Source organism: Salarias fasciatus, chromosome 4 (assembly GCF_902148845.1).
Source record: "Salarias fasciatus chromosome 4, fSalaFa1.1, whole genome shotgun sequence".
In the NCBI taxonomy this organism is placed as follows: Eukaryota; Metazoa; Chordata; class Actinopteri; order Blenniiformes; family Blenniidae; genus Salarias; species Salarias fasciatus.
Window position 1 is genome coordinate 18,594,339 of NC_043748.1, and position 24,818 is coordinate 18,619,156.

The window sequence follows — 24,818 nt, forward strand, 5'->3', positions numbered from 1 at the left end:
CAAACCAAATTCAAAGTTGCATTGCTCCAGAACGCCCTGTTGCCCAGCCACCATTCTGACTGATAGTAGGCCCCGGGGGCTGTTGCCTGTGACTTTGCCTGCCGCCGCAAGGCATGATGGGAAGCGGGACTGGGTTTTGGGCCATTTCTTGCCGGTTTGCTTGTTCTGTGTGGTTTTTTTGTTTCATTTATTATGCATATGTTTTGTTCATTTTTGTTCTGTGCTGTTGCCCAGTTTTCCTTTCTTTTGTGTTCCTTTTTGTGTGAACCTTGGCTCAGGGGGACCTTTGGGGGAGGGACGCAGCCTACGCGCCGCTGGGGAGGGCCTGTTGCTTGTGAACCTAAAGATCAGACTCAGTCTCCGTCGCTGTCTCCGCCGCTCGAAATCGCCACATTGGTGTCAGAAGTGGGATGGAGCCACGGCAAGCTTCAGAGAGAAGACGCCCGGAGAACGCAGGAAGGATTGCCGGGCAGTGGGGGACTCCGAGCCGGCCCAACAGGTCCCGTGATCGGCAGAAGCACCGTCCAGAAGAGGCGAGGTTGCCCGAGGACGGTGGCGATCGCGTGGATGCGGGAGCTCGCCTGCCCACCGCTCCAGCGAGAGCCGCCGTCAAGCTGCCGAAGTGTGACGGCGCCGGCTCACTGGAGCTCTTCATCAAGCAGACACGAGTCGCCGCAACGCACAACAGCTGGAGTGACCAAGACACCGCCGCGCATCTAGCCCTGGCCTTGGAAGGCAAGGCCCAGCAAGTTCTCTTCGACTTGGCGCCCGGAGAAGAGCGGATCCTGGCCGCGTTAATCACCGCACTCGAGCGGCGCTTCGGGCGGCGCACCGTAGAGGCCGCTGAAAGGGAAAAGCTGAATAACCACCGCCACCGCCAAGGAGAAGGGTGTCTTCTTTGGCGGTGTTAGCCAGTTGAACACGGGGCGGTGATTTGGCACCGACCCGCGGTGTGGAGAGGATTGTCTCGGCTAGTTCTGCTTCCCGGAGGGCCTCCTCCAGGGTCTGTGGGGTAGCGAGCTGCGCATGCTGACGCAGCCGCTTGGGCGTGAGTCCTTGCAGGAATGCATGGAGGACCAGATTTCGACAGCACGCTTACAGGGAAGGTGGGGAAGCCCTGCCATGCGTATAGCTGGACGTCAGTGGCGAAGGAGCCCATGTTTTCTCCTTGGTGGTTATTCAGCTTTTTAGGGGGCTCTTATTTTGAAAATACAAATCAGATCTGGATGACATTTGGTGACTGGGACCCTGGGGGGGCCTACTATCAGTCTGAAGTGGAATGGTTGCTCGGCAAAAGGGCGTTCTGGAGCAATGCAACTTTGAATTTGGTTGGATGAGTCAAAAATGTGACTTTTCAGAGGGCTCTTATTTTGAAAGTGTATATAAAAGTGTATATATAAGACCGCTCTTTAACACTTTAAGAGTTAATTCAACACTGGAAAATTTGCTGTGTAGTATCCGGCAGCCTGAACGTCAAAAGATTCTTTATTCCTGTGAAACATGTGAGAAAAGTTTCAGTCGACATGGTTCGTTGTTGCGCCACCTGAGAACTCACACAGGTGAGAAGCCATATTCTTGTGAAACATGTGGGAAAAGATTCACTGTAAGTGGTCATTTGTTGGCCCACATGAGAACTCACACAGGTGAGAAGCCGTATTCTTGTGAAACATGTGGGAAAAGATTCACTCTAAATAGCAAATTGAAGGTCCACATGAGAACTCACACAGGTGAGAAACCATATCCTTGTGAAACATGTGGGAAAAGATTCACTCTAAATAGCAAATTGAAGGTCCACATGAGAACTCACACAGGTGAGAAGCCGTATTCTTGTGAAACTTGTGGGAAAAGTTTCAGTCGACACTGTTCTTTGTTGATCCACATGAGAACTCACACAGGTGAGAAGCCATATTCTTGTGAAACATGTGGGAAATGTTTCATTGTAAAGTATGCATTGTTGGCCCACATGAGAACTCACAAAGACATTTAGCCACGAAGATCTCGATCAGGGTGTTGAGTTTGAACCCAGAATCACAAGGTTGAATCGAGTTTAAAAGGAGACGTTGCTGATTTAAACACTGTTGGTGCTGTGCTTCTGTTAAATGTTTTCTTTCCAGTTTGTGAAATAAATGCTTTTAAATAAGGAATCTCAGAAAAGCATGTTTAATTTTTATTATAAATATTGCTGCTTTTTTGTGTGTTTTGAAAATTCTGACGTTAAAAATGTTATATGAAATTTTGAGTGTTACAGAAGTGGAAGTGAAATGTTTATGGATGCAGGAAGTTCTATTTTTCTTAGTGTCTGTAAGCAGTGGGCGCGAGCGGCGGAGAAACGGTGAGCACGAAGAGATGAGTTCAAGTTTGAGTGGTCCACTTCTCATTTATTTTCTTGTGCAAAAAACAAGGATAAAGTGCAAATGTGCCAAAGTGCCAAAAAAGTGCATCGGAGGATTTCTGGAGACAGGCTTCACCACAATCACAATCTCTCTCTCTCTCTGGATGTCCCTTAAGTACACTCCGCTTAACAGGGTAAAACCATAAAAACTCCTAGAGGTGTAAAACATAATATTAGATCTCTAAAACTATGTTAAAATCCTCCACTACAAACTCATAATAACCAAAAGAAAACAAAACCCATGCTTAAAGGTGCATTAAGGTGTTTTTCAACTTTAAAAATACTTGTTTTCCACCATAAATATTTTACATGATGTGTACAATGTGCCCTGACATATTCATTGCAAGTACGGCTAACAACGCTAAATTGTCACTTGAAAGTTGCAGTGCCGGTCCGGCACCAGAATTTTTTTGGGGAGAATTTGAAAGGAATGACGTAATGCGCGCTCCCGCTGGCCTGATGGAGTTAAGTTTCGTTTTGTCCGCCATTACTCCGCCAGATGCTTAGTGAGCAACGACTGAGCAGGATCTTCCAGAAAGTAAGAAAAGACTGGCTTCTAGCACTGCCACAACTCCAGCACAGACTCCACCAGGTAAAAGAAACTTAAATCTTACTCGAGCGCTACTAAAAGAGCGAGGAAGGAGTTCCTCCTTCACTGCGTTAAGGGGTTTCCACTTCCTGCCGCAGTTAATTGCAGTGCTTGCATGCCTCACTTTTGTGTCCCTGGAGACTAAAGGCTGGTCCATGCTTCACATGTACCCGTTTCCGCGTCTGCTTTGGAGTGTCCGCGCACCACCGATGCGCACGAGCTTTCTCCCATAGTACATTTTGGGCTCAGCTGTGCGCGTCCCATGCAGGCACGCTGACCCACGCATCCTCAACAAGCTTTTCCAGCAGTACAGACTGTTTATCTGCTCCTTTATTACAGATTCTTTAGAGGAGATTAAGCACATACATTGTCAGTACATTATCAATAAGTATTAAAGTTTATTTAGCTTTTTTTTCCTGTTTCTGAATCGCAGGGGCGATGCCTGAGTGATTAGTTACTTTCACTTCTGTCTGCAGACCTTCTCCTCCCTCCAGACCGAGTCTGATCTCTCTTTCCACGAGTTTTTCACTCTTTCAGTATCTGTAGAGCCCCTTCCCTATAGGGCTGCTACCCTTTGAGTTCCTTTGAGGGCGGAGAGGGAGAACCGTTTCGGATGCGTATCTGCACGGTGTATTAATCAATCAATTAACTATTTTCCGTTGTTTGGGTGCAGCAACCCATTTATTTTCCATGCCCATAATTCCACAGGTTACATGTCAAGCTGGAGCCGGAGAGCTCACACTTACAGTTCCACATCCATAGGCCGGACACACACACCATTCACACGCCGATTAGACACGGTCAAAAGACTGTATGCTACCACCCTCTCACACACCTGACCCTGATCACCTGTGTGCTCCATTTATACTTTCCCCATACTGCTCCCCCTGGTGGTCAACGAAAGAAATGATAAATGGCTCCTACACACTGGCCCCTGAATTGTTAATGTCAGGAAAACATAACAATTCATAACATAATTAAATAATGGAGGCAAACAAATCATTTTAAAGAAAGCAAACCACAAAAGAAATAACCCAAAACCTTTGTGCAACAACAATATTTCATTAACTGCAACTTATGTTGCGGCTTCTTGAAGATATTTGGAACTGGCCTCTCCAGCACACAGTTTAGTTTGCAGTAGTGCGGAATGTAGTAATCCACTCCTATGACCAGCACTACACAAACGTTGTATAAAAGGCTGGGTTTTCCTCACTTACAAACGTCCATATCCATTTCCACTTCAATGTCCTTTCAACAAATCAGGGCTGAAATCTCGGAGCTCCCAGACAACGTGTGGAGGCAGCATTCAGCCCCGTCACTCTGCTCCTTGCTGCCTTCACCACCTCCTTCAGCATTTTCTTCTCCACCTCCTCCATCAAAGACATGGAACGTCCAGTACAAGCCCTCTGGCCGACACGGTGAATTTTTTATCTCAGGATGGAGGGCAGGGTGAAGTTGATCAGCATTTTGATTCCGTTGTTGTTCAGACCTCCAGCTGCCGTGTCTGTGGCCTCCAGGCTGTTCATGTCTTGGACCTTTTAACATCTGAGGTTCTGCAGCCTCTGGTTCTGGCTCGGGTTTCTGTGGAGTTCTCCAACATTCAGGCCCATCACTCACAACAGGCTGTGACGCATGCGAGTCTGTTTCCTGGTCTGAGTGGACAACCTGGGATGAACCTGGAACACCCGAGTCAGCAGACTTCACATGTTCATCTTCGAGCTTGTTCTTTTTGGAATCTGTTCCGATCTCTTCATGTGTTTTTACATGGGGATGGTAATCAGAGTGTGCCACTGTCTCTGCCATGATTTCCACAAACTTAACATCATCCCTTGACGTTTCCTCCTGAGATGATGAATTTCCTTTTCCGGCCCTTTTCGATCATCAGTTTTTGGGTGGAGTAATTCACAGCTGCTTGGTGAGACCTTGGACTGCATGGAGTCTGTGCTAGCTCTTTCCTCCTGTATATTCAGAGCAGCGGGAGTCCCTTTGCCACACCTTTCGCAATTCAAGCGCCTGTCGCCATCCTCGCTCATGTGCTCAGTACACAGGTGGGCAAAACTTTCAGCCACTACAAAGCCCATTTTCTCCCTCTGCTCCTTCTCAGGTTGTGACCTCTCCTCCACTGAGTGCTCACCAGAGCTAATCACCTTTGACTCCCGCTTCCTCGCAACTTTACCTGTAGTTGAGAGGTTTGATATTTTTGCAGTCATTGCAGCTATTTTTGTCTGGAGCTCCATCTTTTCCTTTCTCCTTCGCAGGTCTTCTGCTTGCTTCTCCAGAGCGTGTTTCTCCTGCAGGGATGCAGCTCGAGCTTCCAGAGCAGCTATTTCTGCCTCAGCCTGCATGAGTGCAGCATATCTACTGCTCCTTTCAAACTTAACTGCATGTTTAGAGACAGCTTGTTCTTTCACCACATCCCCATCGGGCATGACAGCTGCAGCAGGTCCACTCATTAACACTTCCCTTTTGTACCTTTATTCCATAGTCCATGGCCATGCGCACTTAAAGAAAAATCATAAATCAATAAACCACTCCCTTACAGTAAACATCAGTTTGTTGAAACACCAAATGAAAACGTAAATTCTTCAATATTGTTTCAAAGTTCAAACCACACACAACACAAATATCGTCCACGAAATTAAGTGAAGTCTCTTCCTTCGAAATAATGTCGACAGCACAAGTTTCAATTATGGCGTGCGCACATAAAGTTAATGGCCATATGATGAGAGTATGTGGTAGAGCACCGGGTACCTCCTTTTACGAACTCTTCGCAAAGCTTTCCTCGCCTGCCCGCTGCTTCGCTGCTGCTGCCGTGTCCAGACGTCCGCTCTGTACCCGTCGCTCGCTGTCACTCTGTAGTTTCGCCGCTTGATCCCGCCAACCAGAGATCCGCTGCCCGGCTCTGTCCTCTGTCGCTCCGACGCTGCGTGCCTCTGGGTGCGCTGCTCGGCTCAGCTTGCTGCCCTCTGCTGCTGCTGCTCGTTGCCGCTCCGCCGCTCGCTGGTGTCGCTCGCCGCCGCTAACCCCGCCAATCGGGGACTTCTGCTCGGCTCCGGCGCCCCTCGCCGCAGCGCCCCATGCACCGCGTAAGGACCCCGCTAATACACGGTGATCCCTTGCGCCTCCTAGAGCCCCGGCTGTAACGCTCCAGCGTCTCAAAAACCACAGCCTCCAGCAACTCAGCTACCCACCGAAGTCCACAGCTGATCACCAATTAATCAGCCGATTACATCCGATCAGTCATGCAGCAGTCTTTTGACTTAAAATGTAGAGCCCCTTCCCTATAGGGCTGCTACACTTTGAGTTCCTTTGAGGGCGGAGAGGGAGAACCGTTTCGGACGCGTATCTGCACGGTGTATTAATCAATCAATTAACTATTTTCTGTTGTTTGGGCGCAGCAACCCATTTATTTTCCATGCCCATAATTCCAGAGGTTACATGTCAAGCTGGAGCCGGAGAGCTCACACTTACAGTTCCACATCCATAGGCCGGACACACACACCATTCACACGCCGATTAGACACGGTCAAAAGACTGTATGCTACCACCCTCTCACACACCTGACCCTGATCATCTGTGTGCTCCATTTATACTTTCCCCATACTGCTCCCCCTGGTGGTCAACGAAAGAAATGATAAATGGCTCCTACAGTATCTTTAAGTGGAACCATCAAACTGTAGCTCCGTCTACTTTCACTTTTACCATCATGTTTTGTTTGGTGTGGCGCTCTGGCGCATGCGTACACTGCCGCGACCTGCGTGCAACGCGGTCTCAAAATCTGGCTGCTGTGCGGATGTCCGCGGATCGGTCCGCGCAGACCCTAGCGGACAGGAATTCATGGCGATTTTTACGTCACGCGGACCAACGCGCACCCACGCGGACATGTGAAGCATAGACGGGCCTTAAAAGCGTGCACACTGCCTTTGCCTTGGTGGCTTTAAATTCTTCTATGACAGAGAAGCATGGTAACCAGAGAATTGATGACTTGCTGTAGAGGTTGACTGAGCTGAATGCTGGAGGGACGCCCAGCCATTTCCGGATAAACCTGCTACAGACTCTCTCCATTGCTTCTACTCTGGTCAAAGGGAAGTCATAGAGCAGAAATGGCCACTGGAGTCTTGGTCCAGTGGCCCAGCTCCCAGTGTCTGTAAGGGAGGCTGACACAGTCTCGGTTTTTAAGACGAGGCTTAGGACCTTTCTATTCAATAAAGCTTACAGTTAGGGGTCGCGCCTGCTCTCTCTCTCTCTCTCTCTCTCTCTCTCTCTCTCTCTCTCTCTCTCTCTCTCTCTCTCTCTCTCTCACTCTCTCTCTCTCAACCTCTCTCAACTATTATGTAACTGTTCTGTAAGGTGATGTTGGGAAATGAGTCGTGGATTTATTGTACAAATCTGTGAATCTGTGTCCACTTCAATGGAAATAAATTAATCTCTCCCCCTCTCTTTCTCTTTCCACTGTGGGAGACCAAAAAGTCAGAACACCAAAACCCTGGACGAAAAGGCTGTCTCTTAGGTGGCCTAGAGCCGTGCTTGAGGGATCGCAGACAGAACATCAATCGCGGCTGATCCATTGAGACAGCCTGGATCCAATGGGTGGGTGCAATTCTATTTGGGCATCAAACAAAACAGCTGCTTCACTGATTAATCCAGGAAACCTGGACCCAGTGAGTGTAAGAGTTTACTGAACCCCGGGCTCCTACCATGTGGAACCGGCTCCCAGTTCTGCTCCTTCTCTCATTTCAGTGTAATTTCATTGTACTACTTTAATTTCATTGTATTGCTACATGTCATTGATGATTGTTTCTCTTGTAGCCTATGTACCCTGTGTTTATATATGAATTGTATGTAGATACAAGAAACTGTCTGTTCTATCTCCTTCTCTTTCTGTCCCTTCACCCCAACCGGAATAGCAGAAAGCCGCCACCTCTGAGCCTGGTTCTGCAAAGGTTCTTCCTGTTAAAAGGGAATTTTTCCTTTCCACAGTCGCTTCTGCTTGCTCATGTGGATCTGTTGGGTTTTCTCTGTAAAAGTGTCTAGAAACGACCATGTTGTAATTGGCACTTCATAAATAAAGCTGAATTGAATTGAATTGAATTGGTATGATGCAATGCTGGAAGCACCACACCTTGAACCTGCCCAGCAGCGGACACTTGTCGATTCTCCCCAGCCAATCCATTCGTTGGGCTGAGGTGTCCTCGAGATTCCCCCTGTCCTTCAGAGTTCTATCATAGCTCTTCCCCAAGCATCGGATTCGCTCCTCCTGAATAGTTGGAATCTCCGACCCCTGGATGTTAAAGGTTTTATTTGACAGTCTTCCCTTCAAAAGGCACAAGCTCCTGGATTTGCCAGGCTTGAACTGCATGCGGGCCCAGGTGGCCATCTTCTCCAGTGAACTCAAAACCCATCGAGTCCCGAGAATAGATGGGGTCATCACGGTGATGTCGTCCATGAAGACTCTGCAGGCTGGGTGCCTTGTCCCATCGCTTGCCATTGGTCCTTTGCACTGTGACACTCTGGCTTTGAGTAGCAGGTTGATAGCTGCCACAAACAGGGGGACTGATATGGTGCAGTCAGCCATGATCCCTTTTTCAAGCCTGTGCCACTTGGTGGTAAAATCCTGCACACTAAACCTCATCTGTAGCGAGTCCATATAGGACATCACCAGACTGATGACCTCTGGTGGTACTTGGTAATGCTCCAATGCCTTGCAGATGAGTTGGTGTGGTACGTTGGGGTATGCCATGGCAAGATCTGGCCAGACCACTGAGAGAGTCTTCTTGTTCCTCTTCGCTTCCTTGATGATCTGGCTGATTACCGATGTGTGCTCCAGGCACTCATGACGTAACCATTCATTCGCACACCTAACTCACGCCCACCAAACGCACACATGCATGATGGCTGGAACACACACATTGCGTGTTCATGATAACTTCTGTGTACTGACCTGCAGTTCCGCCGCCGTCCTCTTGGTGTCAGTGTGAAGCTGAGCGCTGTATGTGATCCAAAAAAAAAAGAGAGAAGAAGCATCTCTGCAGGCTGTTTGATGAAGCCCGGGAGTTTCTCATTTTTCATCTCCTGCAGCAATAATGTCTTCAGTTCAGGCTCTGAGAGAGTTCATCAACGAGAGACTGGCTGCTGCCGCGGGGGAAATATTCATCGTTTTTGAACAAACCATCGTCCAATTCGAGGAGGAGATTGTTCATCAGCTCAGACTGCTGGAAATCACATGGAAACCTCAAATCAACCTATGCAGAATCGCTATGAAAATATCTAGAACACTTTAATCTGACTCCTTACAGCTATGTTTTGTGTTTGTGGAGGGAAACATTTACGCGTTTGAATGTACAGATTTGCAGTTTTGGATTAGCTGAGGGCGTGAAAAATCAACACTTACCTGACACTACATCTTTAAAATGTTAAAATAACAATATGGACGTTGAGCAATAAAACAAGGGGAACATTTTGATTCCTTCCTGTTTTTTTTTCTTCAAAGTGTTTCGTATCTTTTACATCAGGTCTGTCAAGGTCCGTTAGCTTAAAACTAACTCGTTAAACCAAGCAAATTGTGAAAAATAAATAAATAAATAAATAATAAATCAATAAAATAAAATATTAATAATAGAAAACATTTAAAAAATATATGAAGAAAATTGAACAAACTGAAACCTGAGTGATAACATTTTTGGTAACACTTTACTTTAAGCACCTGGTATAACACATTATAAGTAGTTATAAACACTCCTACATGATCACAATGCTTTATAACTCACTATACAGCACTATACAGCATAGGATTAGGGTTAGGGTTTGGACTGGCATTGTGATCATCTATGAATGTTTATAACTATAGCTACACGTGTTATAATGGCATTATAATGCTTCATAAATGTACTTATAATGTGTTATACAGGGGGGCTTCAAATAAAGTGTTATCACATTTTTGAACGTTAGCGGCACCAGAAGGTATCAAAATTTGGCTTTCTGTTGAGATTATAGTCGTTTTCAACCCCGATACTGTGCTAGAAATTACATTTAAATGTTATTGTGTCTTTATTTTACTGGTCTCGGGGACTCAAGATGAAATTGGGCTGTGTGTGTGGACCCTGGCCTGGAATGACTTTGACCAGCCCTGTTTTAAACTGTGGGGGGTTTGCATTGTGATAAAGTCCAACCTAGCAGCTAACCTGGCACGCCAGACGGACAGCTTCGTATGTCCGCCACGGAAATATTTCACAAGTCCATCGTGGTAGCTGGTCTTCCGGTTTGTTTTCAGAGGTGGGACCTTCAAACAATCAGTAGCTGGCGATTGGACGACCGTTCTGATTGACACACTCACCACAGACCAATCCACATCAAGAGACGGTGTGACGTAGATTATGTGCGCCGCTGCTGAACCACAACAACCGGAACACGAGAAACAACTGTGATAATGGCGTTAGACGAGCGCTGCCGCTTTTGCAAAGGTAACTTAAGAGTCAATGGAACGCTGACAAATACGAAAAAAGTATTTGAAGCAAACAAAGCACTTAAAGAGAAAACGGTCTTCGAACGGTTGCAACAACTGGGATTAACTCTAAAAAAATGCAAGTCGAGATCCATTCGGATCTGTAGGACATGTCTCCGACTGATCAGCAGATTAGAAAGTGACTTATCCGTGTTTAGAAGATGGCAAGAAGAGGAAAGAGAAGACAGTGCCGTGGCAGCCACCTCAAGCGACGCTGCACAGGGACCTTGCCAGACATTTGAAGCTGTAAGGCTGGAAAAAAGGGACAGGGAGCCGAGTCCATCTACACCGAGATCCAGCAAGAAACGACGTCCTGCATCCCAAACTCCAACCCCAACAAATGCACCAACTAGACTTTTGCCGAAGCCAGCCGACAAGAAGCCGGTATTTTGGAGCCATACGGAGGTGAGCTAAAACGAAGCATTGTTTATAATATCTGGTTGTGTTGGATTGTCATTGCACTACAACAGCCAGAATCCGATGAGCAATGCTTGTGTTTTTAATTTGAAATTAACTACAGCGTTAAACTACAGCACTTTCACTGTGAAGTTTTTGAATCCCACGAGCAATACCTGTGTTATTTATATTAAAATTGTTATTGTTCCCTTAAACGTATTAAGTGAGTTTCTTTATCTATTTATTGTTGTGATCGGCTACTTATTGCGTTAAACTTTTATAATGAACTTGTATAATTATGACTTGTGCTGCTGACCTCTTTCCCAGGTCAACCTTTTAAATGAGATTCTGATCTCAATGGGTTTTATCAAGTTAAAATAAAGGTTTAAAAATACGCTAAAAAATAAACAACAAATACTTCTATCTAGCTGTCTTTCCACCCACACCTTGTGTATAGTAATTAATATAATAAGCGTGTGCACATCTACCCTTATAATGGTAATAGAACATGTTTCCTTTGAAAAGATGAAAAATGAAAAAGTAATGGATTGAACAGACATGAGCATTTCTGTAAGTATTTTTCTTTAGTATTTTTTTTGTAGCAAATGATACACACACAAATGTTTTTTTCTGTTTACTGCTACAGTTTTCTACACATTGAAAAAGTGCTTTTTGCTGAAACTTGGAACATTTTACTGTTGCTGGCGCTGTTGTGTCCATGGCTGACATAGCATTGTCACTTGGAGGTAATTAGAGTATGAATTGTCCTGTTGATAGATCCTTTGTTTTGTCTTTCAGGTTGTGATTCACTACCCATCACGTCCAGGAGGTGACAGGATTATGTGTCCATCTAACATAGCAGGGATTGTTGAAAATATTGTCAAAGAAAATTGGGGAAAAGCTTCCAATCTCATTGAAAGGCACGAAGAACTTTTTGGACAACTCAAAGAGAACATCCTAAAAGTCATTGGGGATGAGTGCCGCATGCTGGCCAACCCATGCAGTGGTTTCATGTTGTGATGTTCTTCACCAGATGACTTGAAGACCTGGGATCTGCAGGAGTTCAGGAACTGAATCAGGCAGGCCCATCTGCTATGCAAGGTCACAGAGCAGCAGGCCTGATGAGGCAAATGAGCTCAGGAGTTTAATCCCACACTTTTTCATGGTTTTTCTTTCAGTACAATTTCGAAATGAAGAGATCAGTTTCACTGCTTGAGTCACAGTATGTTTTTTTCTTCATGCTAGGACTATACAGGACTATCTGGGTAAAGTAACTAATCTTTAATCTTATACTTTTTCAGAGCTCCCACAGCATTATGACTGCAGGGAGGAGCAGCTATTGGAGCAGGAAGTGAACTACTGTCTACAGGAGGAGGAACCAGACCCTCCTAGGATCAAAGAGGAACCAGAAGAACCCAGACTTGTACAGTTTAAAGAGGAGCAGGATGAACTCGGACCTCCAAAGATCAAAGAGGAAGAAGCAGAACCTCCACAGAGAGAAGAAGAAGAACCAGGTATCAGCTTTCCTCCTGCTGCAGAAGATGTGGGAGATGATGCCATCTGTGATCAACAGTTTCAAGAGGACCAGGAAGAACCCAAACCTTCACAGACTGAGGCACTTTGCACCAAATGGGAAGGAGAGCGATTTATACTGTTTGAAAGTGTTCCTTCTGCTGAGGAGCAAAGTGATCTACGTGAAGCAGAAGAAGTACCATGCAATGAGCAGTTCCTCTCTGGTGGCTCTGAAGCCCAAGATCGGAAAAACTGTAGTGACTCAAAATCCAGGGTAAATGCAGAAGTGAAAAAACTAACGTACTTCATTGTGACGGTGTGAACAATGTTCCTGAGGCAGAGAAACAAGCTGAACATCAAAGTATCTGTGGTCAAAGTTTTAGCCTACAGAGAACTTTGTTGGTCCACATGAGAACTCACACAGGTGAGAAGCCGTTTTCTTGTGCAACATGTGGAAGAAGGTTCACTGTCAAGTGTAATTTGTTGCTCCACATGAGGATTCACAAAGAGATGAAGTCATGGATGTCTCTTCAGGAAGTCGAGCTTAAACCCAGAATCAGCAGGGATCATCCCGTTTATAAGAATATTTTTGCTGATATTTTTAAAGTTATTTGTGAATTTTACTGTTGAGACTGTGCTGAGGTTAAATGTTTTGTTTCTGTTTTGTGACAACAGATGAGATTTGAATGCATTTGGTTTCTACTTTGTGGAGCGAGAGGCTGACAAATTTTTGCATCACAAATCTCAGAAAAGCACAGTTTGTTTTTAACATGATCATTTTTGATGTTAAATTTGATTTTTTTTTTTTGTTTCTTTTTGTTTTTCTATTTGAAAGAATTTTCTTTCTCTGTAGCCAGACACGCCACCAGTTCTTCTTTTGCTGTATATTTTTCAATAAATGAGACTTTATTGGAAACACTTAAACTGAGTAGTTTATTTACAGAAGTGAATTAAATGCTGACTCATCTGTTATTCAGACGTCAGAAAAAGTTCTACACCTTAAAATCAGGAGTGTTTCTAATGAATGAATTTGTGGATGCGGTTTACATTCCAGATGTTTCTCAGTTTGTTGGTGATTGGTCGGTTATGATTCCCAAAATGGTCCCTGGCATCTTATAATGACATTTTTATATCTCGCAGGTTATCATGGACTGTCCATGATATATTTTTAGCTTCTTTGTCAGTCTTGTTAGTTTGAATTTTTTTAGGATTTTAACATTTTTACTAACATCCTGGGAAACCAGCCCAACAGTCTTACCTGTGTTCACTGTGATTTAAAAGACATTTAAAATGTCATTCCTTTTATCTCCAAATGAATAAGAACAGAAAAAATGATCACTGTTGTCAACAACAGTCTAATGCTTCAAGATTGGAGTTCAGTCTACAGTGGAACAGATTTGAACACTGCTGATGGTCACTTCTTAGGTATTCCTCTAACTGTATATAGACACACAGCATAAATGGAAAGAAAATAAAAAGCCCTTGACTGACAAAAGGAATACTCAATGCCTGTCAAAAGAAAAATAATCTTGATACGTTGTTTATTAAGCATAAATAAATTAACAGACAAGAACTAGTAAAAAGCTATAATAAAAAGATATGACATGAAAATAAACACAACATGAAAATAACCTGGGTAATTTGCATAATCTGTTAATTCAATCAAACTATTAAAAATCTGTGATCTTTTAAAATATACATCTATAACTGTATTCAAGGCATTTAGCAACCATGTAGTGTACAAAAGTTCTTCACACTCTGTTGTGAACCCATAAATTGTGGGGATTAGGGAATTCCACAATACTGATATGTGGAACCTATCGTAAAAGTTTTGTGTGTCTGTGTGTGGAGTTAAACAGCCTGGATATCTCACTCAAGCATCGCCAAAACATCGAATGATTCAAGCTGCTTTGTAAGCTTCTGGTCTGGTAACAATATGAAGAAAGTGGAGCTAAAAAGCGATGTCCTCAATTCCCTCCCGACAGTCAGGAGCACCAGAGAAACACCAGCCAAGCCCTTTAAGTCCCACAATAAGGCAAATCTTTGTTCGTCTGAATACACACACAGACATTACACACACAACCTGTTTGTCATGTTGCTGTTCCAACAATAAACAAGACATTCGGGTGGTTTCAAGTTCCTTTTCCAGCCTTATGTAATGTTTCCTTGAACACCAGATATTGATTTACTCTTCTGTTGTCATGTCATTACTGAACTGCAGTTCCCCCTCCGTCCTGTTGGTGTCAGTGTGAAGGTAGGCGCTGTGTTTGTGATCCTCCAGTAAACCGAGAGAAGAAGCATCTCAGGCTCCGAGAAGAAGACGTGTGGTTTTGTCTCTCAGAAGAAAACATTTCATGATCTCCTGCAGCAGCAATGACTTCAGTTCAGGCTGTGAGAGAGTTTATCAACGAGAGACTGACCGCTGCCGCTGGGGAAATCTTCACCGTGTTGGAGAAAACTATCGTCCAATACGAGGAAGAGATTGTCCGTCAGCGCAAGTTGTTGGAACTTAGGTGGACACCTCAAATCAAACTGCGGAGAATCGGTATGGAAACGTCTGGTTGAATACTTTCATATGACTCGTTGTGGTCTTGTTTTCTTTTGCTTCGTTCTTCCGGAGGGAAACTTGGATTTTTCTAAAACTTTGACAGGTTTGTTGTCGTGACGGGTGTTTCGGATGAACTGGTTTCCTTGGAATCTGGTGACCCGCTCCAGCTTCCCTTGCGTCCCTATTTGCTGTTACTTGTTAAAAACTCGTCAGTAAACCGTAACTGTGCTGTTTAACGAAGTTTAATCTCTTTAATTGTGAGTTTTAGTATAACATCTGCTCTTAAAAGCAGCACCAAGCAGCGACAGGAAGTTGGTCCTTTATTAACAGGAGAACCAGACACACCTTACACTCTATATGAACACCAAGTAAAGAAATAAAAAAACGTTTGTGATTGTTTTTCGCGGAATGTCTTTGAGATCAGGGTTGTCCAACATAAGGCCCGTGAACCAAATCACTGAACAAATAGTTAAAGGACAAGGGAAGTTTTTTGTTTGGTAAAGTCTCTGCTCCAATTAGCAGAGACTAAATGTCTTTGCTTCATATCCTGCAACCTAAAAGGGAGCCAAACGACCTTTAAAATGTTAATGATTCACTTGAAACCTGTCAGGTGACATTTTAATCCTCCAGGAAACTCACTTCTGCTTGCCTGAGATTAACTGGATGAAGCGACCTCACTCTGTATAAGCAAGAGGCGTGGCTGTTGTCATACATGAGAATGAAATTAGAATATTTGTTTTTGTAAAATGTTATTTTTTCAAGTTTACTATAGTTCTTTGCCTTTTTATTAGATTAGTTCATCAGTCAGGAAATGAAAAAAAAAAACGATCTCAAAGTATTTCCTCTCATCTTGACTAGGTGAGCTTCATGATCAGTTAGAATACAGATTTAAAAGCAAAACTTCACTTTCTGTGCATGTCAGAAGTGTAATAGAATGGATGAAACTATGACTGTTTTTTTTCCCCACATGGACTGTTCAATAAAGTTGTGAACATTGATTAATTTTTGAAGAAAGCATTGTGTTTCACTATCACTCAATGACAAGTAGCGTAGTTAACTGTTAACAGACTGTTGTGCAAATTAAAGAGAAGGGTAGTGAATATTCCACCAAGAAAACGTTCGACAATTCATTAATCATTAATCCTCCATCTTTTCAGCCTCTGAAGGTTCTCATCAAGCAGTGATGTGTATCCAGTATTTTTGCAATTTGAATGAAAGTAATCAATTCATCCAGTTTCATCTTGTTTTTTTTTCCCCTTACCTCCAGAGTTCACAGAGCGCCATGATTGCAGGGAGGAACCAGAACCCCTCCAGGTTAAAGAAGAACAGGAAGAACCAGGACTTCTACTGATTAAAGAGGAACCAGAACCTTCAGAAATCAAAGAGGAAGAAGAAACAGAAATTCCTCAGAATGGGGAGAAATCTTCCCAAACTGAGGAGCGTGAAGAACCCAGCAGCAGCCGGGAGGGAGAGCGACTTTCACGGGTAGAAAGTGACGCCTTGAACGTTCCTTCTGTTGAGGAGCAGAGTAACCGACGTGAACCAGAAAAGGTACCAAACACCAAGCAGGTCCTCGCTCGTGACCCTGAAGTCCAAAAGCAGAAAAACCGTACTGACTCTGAATCAAGTGTGAATCCAAAACTGAACAAAACAAACACATCTCACCGCGACAGTGACAACAATGTTCCTGAGTCAGAGAAGCAGCCTGAATGCCTAAAGCATGTCTGTGACATCTGTGGCAAAAGTTTTGGTCAACAGAGTACTTTGTTGGTCCACATGAGAATTCACACAGGTGAGAAGCCGTATGCTTGTGAAACATGTGGAAAAAAATTCAATCAGCAGTCTAATCTGGTGGTCCACATGAGAATTCACACAGGTGAGAAGCCGTACTCTTGTGAGACATGTGGCAAAAGTTTCAATCAACAGAGCAGGTTACTGCGCCACATGAAAACTCACACAGGTGAGAAGTCGTACTCTTGTGAAACATGTCGGCAAAGTTTCAAAAGACGGGGAAGTTTGTTGGCCCACATGAAAACTCACACAGGTGAGAAACAGTTTTCTTGTGAAACATGTGGGAGAAGTTTCACGCAACTGAGTAAATACGTGATCCACATGAGAAGCCACACAGGCGAGAAGCCGTATTCTTGTGAAACATGCCACCGAAGTTTCAGTCGACAGAGTAATTTGTCGGTCCACATGAGAACTCACACGGGTGAGAAGCCATTTTCTTGTGAAAGCTGTGGGAAAACTTTCAGCCGACAGAATAATTTGACTGCCCACATGAAAACTCACACAGGTGAGAAGCCGTATCCTTGTGAAACCTGTGGGAAAAGTTTCACTCGACAGAGAAACTTGTTGGTCCACATGAGAACTCACACAGGTGAGAAGCCGTTTTCTTGTGAAACCTGTGGGAAACGTTTCAAGCAGCGGTGTGTCTTATCACTTCACATGAGGACTCACACAGGTGACAAGCCGTATTCTTGTGAATTGTGTGGGAAAAGTTTCAACCAGCAGTGGGATTTGTCGATCCACATGAGAGCTCACTCAGGTGAGAAGCCTTTTTATTGTGGAACATGTGGGAAAAGTTACAGTCGGCAAAGTGTTCTGTTGCTCCACATGAAAAGTCACTTAGACGAGAAACCACATTCTTGTGAAACCTGTTCAAAAAGTTTCAGTTCAAAGGGCGATTTGCTGCGCCACATTAGAGCTCACACAGGTGAGAAGCCGTATTCTTGTGAAAAATGTGGGAAGAGTTTTAGTCAACAAACTAATTTGTGGAGCCACATGAGAACTCACGCAGGTGAGAAGCCGTATTCTTGTGGAACGTGTGGGAAAGGTTTCTGTCAACACAATACTTTGTTGGTCCACATGAGAAGTCACACAGAGACACCATCATGAAGGACTCATTCAGGAAGTCACGCTTTAACCCAGAATCAGAAGGAAACATGAAGAAAGGAAACAATACTGATGCAGACACTGTTGATGCTGGGCTTCAGTGAAATCTTTTCTTTATGGTTTGCCACAAAAATGTGAGATATGAATTAATTTGGTTTTCATTTATGTGGGACTTCAGAGGCTGACAAATGATCCCTTGTTTTGCATCATTAATTAGAGAAGCACGTTCAATTTTTATGTGGCAAATTACTGTATTTTTGTGTTTTTAAAAAATCAGATGTGAACTTTGAAGAAATTGAAATAAATTATTGATGCAATTCCATTGTTTATTATTCAGTGTTCTTTTTTTAATCAATGTTTATGAATCGTAATCTTAAAGTTTATAGTGTGACTTTATCAACATGGACTCCTGCCAGGACTGATGTGGCTGCAGGCTGAGTACGATGTTCCTGAAGGAGTGGAGAGGAAGATCGGTATCTCTGAAGATGGCTGAGAAACCCTCCGAGCTTGATGTCACAAGGCCCGCTCCAACTTCCTCTGTCACCCATAATGGAGAACTATAAGAATGTCTTCCTATGACAGGAGAGCAGGTCAGACATACAGGTATCATGACAAGATCACGAAGTGGGCTGACTGAAAACACAACAAAGGTTAAGAGAGTAATGACGTAGTGTTGTATAATCTTCAATGGATGATTTAATTGCTTTCAATCAAAATTACGCTCAGCTTTTTGTTACAATGGAAATCGCTCAAGGCCTGTCTTCGTGGACAAATGATTTCAATGATTTTGAAATTCAAAAGGCAAAATTACAAGAGCTTTTGGATGCAGGTTGACTTATTTTAGCCAGCCCAACCCCAAAACTCCTGAAGCAGAGGCTCAGCTTGTTAGGTGGAATTTGAACCTGTAACAGCAGATGCAGAGCTCCTTTGACGACGCTCCCATAGTAACTGTTTCAAACATGACAATAAATTGATCAGATGAGTAGCCCATCATCTTAAAACACACGCTACTTCTTGACTAAGCCCCCAAATTAGACAAGCCACAGGCTCAACTATTTTATTATTATTATTATTATTATTATTATTATTATTATTATTATTATTGATCCAAGTTTCCCTCTAAAGACATAATTCATGTCTGTCTTGATCATTTAATTGACAGTTGTAAAATCCACAGGACGGTCCATTCATTAACTCCCCACCATGTACTGACCTGCAGTTCCCCCTCCGTCCTCTTGGTGTCAGTGTGAAGCTGAGCGCTGTCTGAGATCCTCCAGTAAACCGAGGGAAGAAGCAGCCCTGCAGGTTGCTGAAAGGAGCGGCGTTGTTGTGTCTCTCAGATGAAGTATTTCATCTCTCCAAGACAGTCGCAGCAAGAATGGCTTCAGTTCAGGCTCTGAGAGAGTTTATCAACGAGCGGCTGACCGCTGCCGCTGCAGAAATATTCGCCGTGTTCGAGAAAACTATCGTCCAATACGAAGAGGAGATTGTCCGTCAGCGCAAGTTGCTGGAAATAACATTTAACCCTCAAATCAAGCTGCAAAGAATCGGTATGTGAAAAAGTGTGTGTGTAAGTACTCTTCTCAAAAACGAATTATGTTTTAACCAGTGGATGTTTTAGTGCGTCGTTAACAGCAAACACGTGTGCACATTTTTAAATGAAAAAAGTAAGAAAAAGTTAAACCAAGACACTTGTTTTCTAACCCAATAGATAAAGTAGGAATTTATTTTGTCAAAAGAATGATTAAAATGTTTTTGAACCGACATAGAACAATTTCAACTTTTCCGAGGCAGGTAAATGTGTTAAAGTCCAAGATATTCCAGCATTTCTGTCAGACTTCACTTTCTGTTCAGTTTAATCAGGAGCTGGTTTTCTGGCTTAACAGTGTTTATCCGGCTTTAATTGACTGTGAAGAGGAGACCAGAGAATTCTTGATGAGTGAGAAGCAGAGCAGCAGCTGCATGGTGTCTGTGGATCAGCTCAGCTGGAGATGATTGTCTCTGCTGATCCTCACTCTCATGCTCTGTCTTTTCAAGAGGCTGTCTGATGTATGTTGAGGCTGCAATTGCAAGTAGATAACAAAACTGAATTTAAATTTCAGTGAATTTTAGTGAACACAAAGTTAAATCAACAAATTCTCAATAAGATTTTTTCAGTATGGATGGACCATCAATAGCTGACACGCTATTAGATGAGCCCTGACTGAGATATTAAGTATACACACTCACACAAGGGCTTCAGCATAACAATACACACACACACACACACACTTCCATTTAGTAACCGTGACTGCCCTGACATGACTGTTATGAGGCCAAGGTGTAAATATGTGCCATACCCATAAATCCACACAGCCACCACCCACAGCATTCCCGTCGATCCCAGTTCATATGGTGCATGATTTACCGATGACATGGTTAGTTTTCAGTGGATGAAGTTTGTCTTTTAGATTCATATAATGTGGCGTCGCTCCAGCACACAATATCTGAGTGCTGAATGTCGGCCTGTGAGTGTTAAATGACTCCATGTTGTTTAAAGAATACTCCGAAGATTTTGGACCCACGCCCTATCCCTATCATTTACAAAGTGAGATAAGCTCATAAATACCTTTTTTGTGTCTGTGCATCCAGTGGCTGGATCCCAGCTGTTAGCATCGTAGTAGCTTGTAGTAACTGTAGACCCCATCTCTGACATTTTATATTGTACTTTTTTTTTTCCCCTTCTAGAGTTCCCACAGCAAGAAACAAACTGCTGTCTGGAGCAGGAAGAACCAAGACCTCCACAGATCAAAGAGGAACAAGAAGAACCAGGACTCCTACAGTTTAAAGAGGAGCAGGAGGAACCGAGGAGAGGACTGTCACAGATTGAGGAAGTCTGCACCAACCAGAACACAGAGCGACTGATCCCGTTTGAAAGTGACACCTTTAAGTTTCCTTCTGTTGAGGAACAAAGTGACTGTAGTGAACCAAGAGAAGAACACAACAGTGAGCAGTTCCTCTCTCGTGACTCTGGAGTACAAGATCTAAACAACTTTCCTGACTCAGAATCAAGTGTAAATGTAGAAGTGAAAAACCAAATCATATTTCATCGTGACTGTGTGAACAATGTTCCTGAGCCAGAGAAGCAGCCTGAACGTCTAAAGCATCTCTGTGACATCTGTGGCAAAAGTTTCAATCAACAGAGAGCTTTGGTGATCCACATGAGAACTCACACAGGTGAGAAGCCCTATCCTTGTCATACATGTGGGAAAAAATTCAGTCAACGGTGTAATTTGGTGTCCCACATGAGAATTCACACAGGTGAGAAGCCGTATTCTTGTGAAACATGTGGCAGACATTTCCGTAAAACCCATCATTTGAGGAGACACAAGGAGACTCACGCAGGTGAGAAACCGTATTCTTGCGAAAGATGTGGGAAAAGTTTCGGTCGACATGACACTTTGTTGATCCACATGAGAGCTCACACGGGTGAGAAGCCACATTCTTGTGGAACATGTGGGAAAGGTTTTGGTCAACGGAGTACTTTATGGAACCACAAGAAAACTCACTCAGGTGAGAAGCTGTATTGTTGTGAAAAATGCAAGAAACTCTTCAGTCGACCCAGTACTTTGTTGATTCACATGAGAACTCACGAGAAGATGAAATCATAAATGAGCCCACGTTCAAGTCCAATGGGGAAAAAAATGACAACCCAACAAATGGAGAGGCTGTTTGCCAATAAGTTTCTGTACCTCTTTATAAATTTACTGCATTTTGTGTTTTGAAAAACATGACGTTAAAAAGCTCATATCAGCAGATGTCTACTTTGAATAAATAATATAAATAACATTGATATGAGTCCAGTGGGTTTTATTATTCAGGTTTTATTTTTTTAATTCCAAGCATGACTTTATCAACACGGCTTTCTTGTGCACACTTGTGCAGCTGCTGAGCATTTTATGTTCCCGTGGTAACATTTGGAGTGGAGAGGATGATCAATGACTACCTCAGAAGATGGTCGGGAGAAGAGTAAAAATTTGACACACTCTTGCTATGTGTTTTCAGTGTGGGACAGGTGCAATGACCCGCAGTTCTGTCTCTGTCCACTTGGTGTCAATATAAAGCTGAGGGCTTTGTCTTTCAATAAACTGAGAGAAGACGCTGTTAGGAGCTGTGCAGTTTTGTCTCTCACAGAGGAAATATGTCATCTCCTACATGAAGCATGACTTCAATTCCTGAGATAGCTCTGAGACAGTCCCAGTTTTTCTTTTTTTTAAGCTGAAATAACACAAAGTGACTAACATTTATCTTTTTTTGTTTTACCCCTCCAGAGCTCCAACAGGAACATGACGACAGGCAGGAGCAGCTCTTTAAACAGGAAACCAACTGCTATTTACAGCAGGAAGGAGCAGACCCTCCACAGATCAGAAAGGAACCAGAAGAACCAGGTTCTCGGCAGTTTAAAAAGGACCAGGAGGAACCAGATCCTCCACGGGTTGAAGAAGATCCAGGACTTTTACAGTCTCAAGAGGGCCAGGAGGAACTAGGACATTCACAGACTGAGGACGAGAAAATCTACTCCAACAGGGAATGTCAGATTTTCAGTGACATCTATGGTAAAAGTTTCAACAGACAGAGAAGTTTGATGATCCACATGATCACACAAGTGAGAAATCATATTCTGGTGACATATGTGGGAAAAGTTTCAGTCACCACTGTAATTTGGTAGCCCACAGGAGAACTCACACAGACCAGAAGTCATATTCTTGTGAAATGTGGGAAAAGTTTCAGTCAACTTAGTAATTTGTTGACCCATGTGAGAGCTCAAAGAGGTGAAGTCATGAAAGTGTCTTTGGAAGATCTCCTTCAGGAAGTCAAGCTTGAACCCAGAATCATCCAGTTAAAAAGACTATTATGCTGATTTCTATTTATTTATTTTTCTCTGCTGGAGTTAAATGTTTTGTTTGTTTTGTCACAAAAAAAGAGATTTGAATGCATTTGGTTTCCATTTTGTGGAGCTACACAGAGGCTGACAAATAGTTGCATCAGAAATCTCAGAAAAGAACATTTTGTTTTTAACGTCTTTTTTTTTTTTCTTTCAAATTTGAAAGAATAATCTTTCTCCACAGCCTTACAATTTTTTTTTATTTTTATTTTTTGATTCTTTTGCATGTTTACATCTGTGAGTATTGCAGACACTTCAATATCCTGTTTAATGTATATTTTTAAATAAATTCTACACTTTGCTTGTAAACACTTACTCTGAGTAGTTCTCTAACGTTACTGAATGAAATGCTGGCTCATCTATTTTTCAGGCATCAAAAAATGTGACGCAATCGGTAGTAACTTCATGACCCAGTGAATGATTCTGTGGATAAAGTTTACGATTCCTTGTATGGTTCTATGCTTGATGGCAATTGGTTGGTTGCGGTTCCCAAAATGATTTCTGACATCTTTCTGGAAAATGTACAACCGATTGGAAATTTAAGGCATTGTCTTTCCCTCGCCCCTGAACTCCCAACTTATCGTGCTGGGGGACTTTGAGTGCCTGCATGGTCCCAGGAGATATGTTGTCAGGGGCTTCATGGCCCTATAGTCTCCCATGGCAAATAGGTCCAGTATTATGGGCCGGACTAGGAGCAGCTCAGAAGATCTAACGATCAGAACTAAACCGGACTGTTAAAGGACCACGATGTCACCTGGTATGGTGCAGCCAGGGCCCCACCCTGGATCCAGGCCTGGGGTTGGGGTTTATTGCATCCCTGCTCCTTTGGTTCGGGGACGGGTGCCTCGGTGTTGTCTCAGCCTATGGGCTAAATAGCAGTGCAGAGTACCGGCCTTCTTCAAGTCTTTGTGAGGGGTGCTGGACAGTGCTCTGGCTGCGGACACCATCGATCCGTGGAGGGACTTTAACACCCACGTGGGCAGCGACAGCGAGATCTGGAGTTTGGTGATCAGGACTCATAGCCTCCCAGTCTGAACGCAAGTGGTGTTGTGTTATTGGTCTTCTGTGCTAGTCACTGCATGTCCGTAGTAAATATCGTGTTCACAAGCGTGTCCATAAGTGCACTTGGTACCTGGAAACCCCAGGTCAGAGGTCAATGATTGGCTTTTTTGTTATTATCTGGCCTCTGGCCGTGTGTCTTGGACACTCGGGTGAAGAGAGAAGCAGAGCTGTGAACCGATCTCGGTCTGGTGGTGAGTTGGATCCACTGGCGGAAGAGGAAGCCAGACACTTTGCAGGTCCAGATGTGTTGTGAGGGTCTGTTGGGGACATTTAGCAGAACCCTCTGTTTGCATGGTTTTCAACTCCCACCTCCGGGAGAGCTTCTGCCAGATCCTGAGTCCTGAGGGAGGCTGTGAACAATGAGTCTGAGTGGATCATGTCCTCCATCTCCATTGTTGAAGCAGCTGCTCTGAGCTGTGGTCACTGCTTCTCCGGTACCTGCCGTGGCAGCAACCTCGGAACCTGGTGGTGGACAACGGAAGTCAGGGACGCGTCAGGCTGAAGAAAGGGTACCGGCTGCCAGCTGGCTTGCTAGATTGCACTTTCAGCTCCTACGCTCAGACTGTCGCTCCGCTGCGGCTGCGCTGCAGGATCGTTCCTCCACGGTCCTGGAGCAGCAGCCATTACCTCGGGCGTCGACGTTCGCAGCCCACCGAAGACTCTTCAGGGATGCTGGTCGGAAATGCTCGGGGAGGCTCTACCGTTACTGACAGTTTGAGGATTGCCGATCCTGAGATGAGGCTTTTACTGCTGTTGCTGCTACTCCGGCAACCATTTAATGATGAAAAAAAACAAAAAAAACATTTTTACAAAATGTTGATCTTAAAAAAGTGGTAAGGCTGGTGAGGGGGTATGACCATTTAATGGTGTGCAAACCAATTTTTGGTTTTTTTTCAAAATTTTGACTTTAAAAAAGTGGTAAGGCTATAGCAAGACCATTTCTTGGTTTAAATTTTTTTTTTTTTTCATTATATTCACTTTAAAAAAGTGGTAAGGCGA

The 24,818-nt window shown here is 43.7% G+C and overlaps 2 protein-coding genes across 5 annotated transcripts; both read left to right on the forward strand.

The window, feature by feature from the left end:
• Positions 1-879: 879 nt before the first annotated feature.
• On the forward strand, positions 880-22,912 carry LOC115387243 (zinc finger protein 2-like). 3 transcript variants are annotated; one of them, XM_030089874.1, is made up of 3 exons: positions 880-889; positions 14,711-14,935; positions 16,206-18,155. In XM_030089874.1, the coding sequence occupies exons 2-3, from the start codon at positions 14,764-14,766 to the stop codon at positions 17,834-17,836; spliced, it is 1,803 nt and encodes a 600-aa protein (XP_029945734.1). In that variant the 5' UTR covers positions 880-889; positions 14,711-14,763; the 3' UTR covers positions 17,837-18,155. The 3 variants fall into 3 exon arrangements, with proteins under 3 accessions (XP_029945734.1, XP_029945735.1, XP_029945736.1); XM_030089875.1 differs by lacking the exon at positions 880-889 and adding an exon at positions 22,144-22,901 and having other exon boundaries at positions 14,694-14,935; positions 16,206-17,318; XM_030089876.1 differs by lacking the exons at positions 880-889; positions 14,711-14,935; positions 16,206-18,155 and adding exons at positions 19,145-19,383; positions 20,561-21,049; positions 22,144-22,912.
• On the forward strand, positions 10,369-13,308 carry LOC115387247 (uncharacterized). 2 transcript variants are annotated; one of them, XM_030089880.1, is made up of 3 exons: positions 10,369-10,887; positions 11,677-11,707; positions 12,180-13,308. In XM_030089880.1, the coding sequence occupies exons 1-3, from the start codon at positions 10,408-10,410 to the stop codon at positions 12,710-12,712; spliced, it is 1,044 nt and encodes a 347-aa protein (XP_029945740.1). In that variant the 5' UTR covers positions 10,369-10,407; the 3' UTR covers positions 12,713-13,308. The 2 variants fall into 2 exon arrangements, with proteins under 2 accessions (XP_029945740.1, XP_029945741.1); XM_030089881.1 differs by lacking the exon at positions 11,677-11,707 and having other exon boundaries at positions 10,396-10,441.
• Positions 22,913-24,818: the final 1,906 nt, after the last annotated feature.

What these genes read in the sequence shown, in the direction of transcription:
- LOC115387247 (XM_030089880.1), top strand. Translation starts at nt 10,408, where the DNA reads ATGGCGTTAGACGAGCGCTGCCGCTTTTGCAAAGGTAACTTAAGAGTC. An exon ending in TATTTTGGAGCCATACGGAG is followed by an intron (nt 10,888 to 11,676) that starts GTGAGCTAAAAC and finishes TTTGTCTTTCAG; the next exon opens with GTTGTGATTCACTACCCATC. An exon ending in CTACCCATCACGTCCAGGAG is followed by an intron (nt 11,708 to 12,179) that starts GTGACAGGATTA and finishes ATACTTTTTCAG; the next exon opens with AGCTCCCACAGCATTATGAC.
- LOC115387243 (XM_030089874.1), top strand. Translation starts at nt 14,764, where the DNA reads ATGACTTCAGTTCAGGCTGTGAGAGAGTTTATCAACGAGAGACTGACC. An exon ending in AATCAAACTGCGGAGAATCG is followed by an intron (nt 14,936 to 16,205) that starts GTATGGAAACGT and finishes CCTTACCTCCAG; the next exon opens with AGTTCACAGAGCGCCATGAT.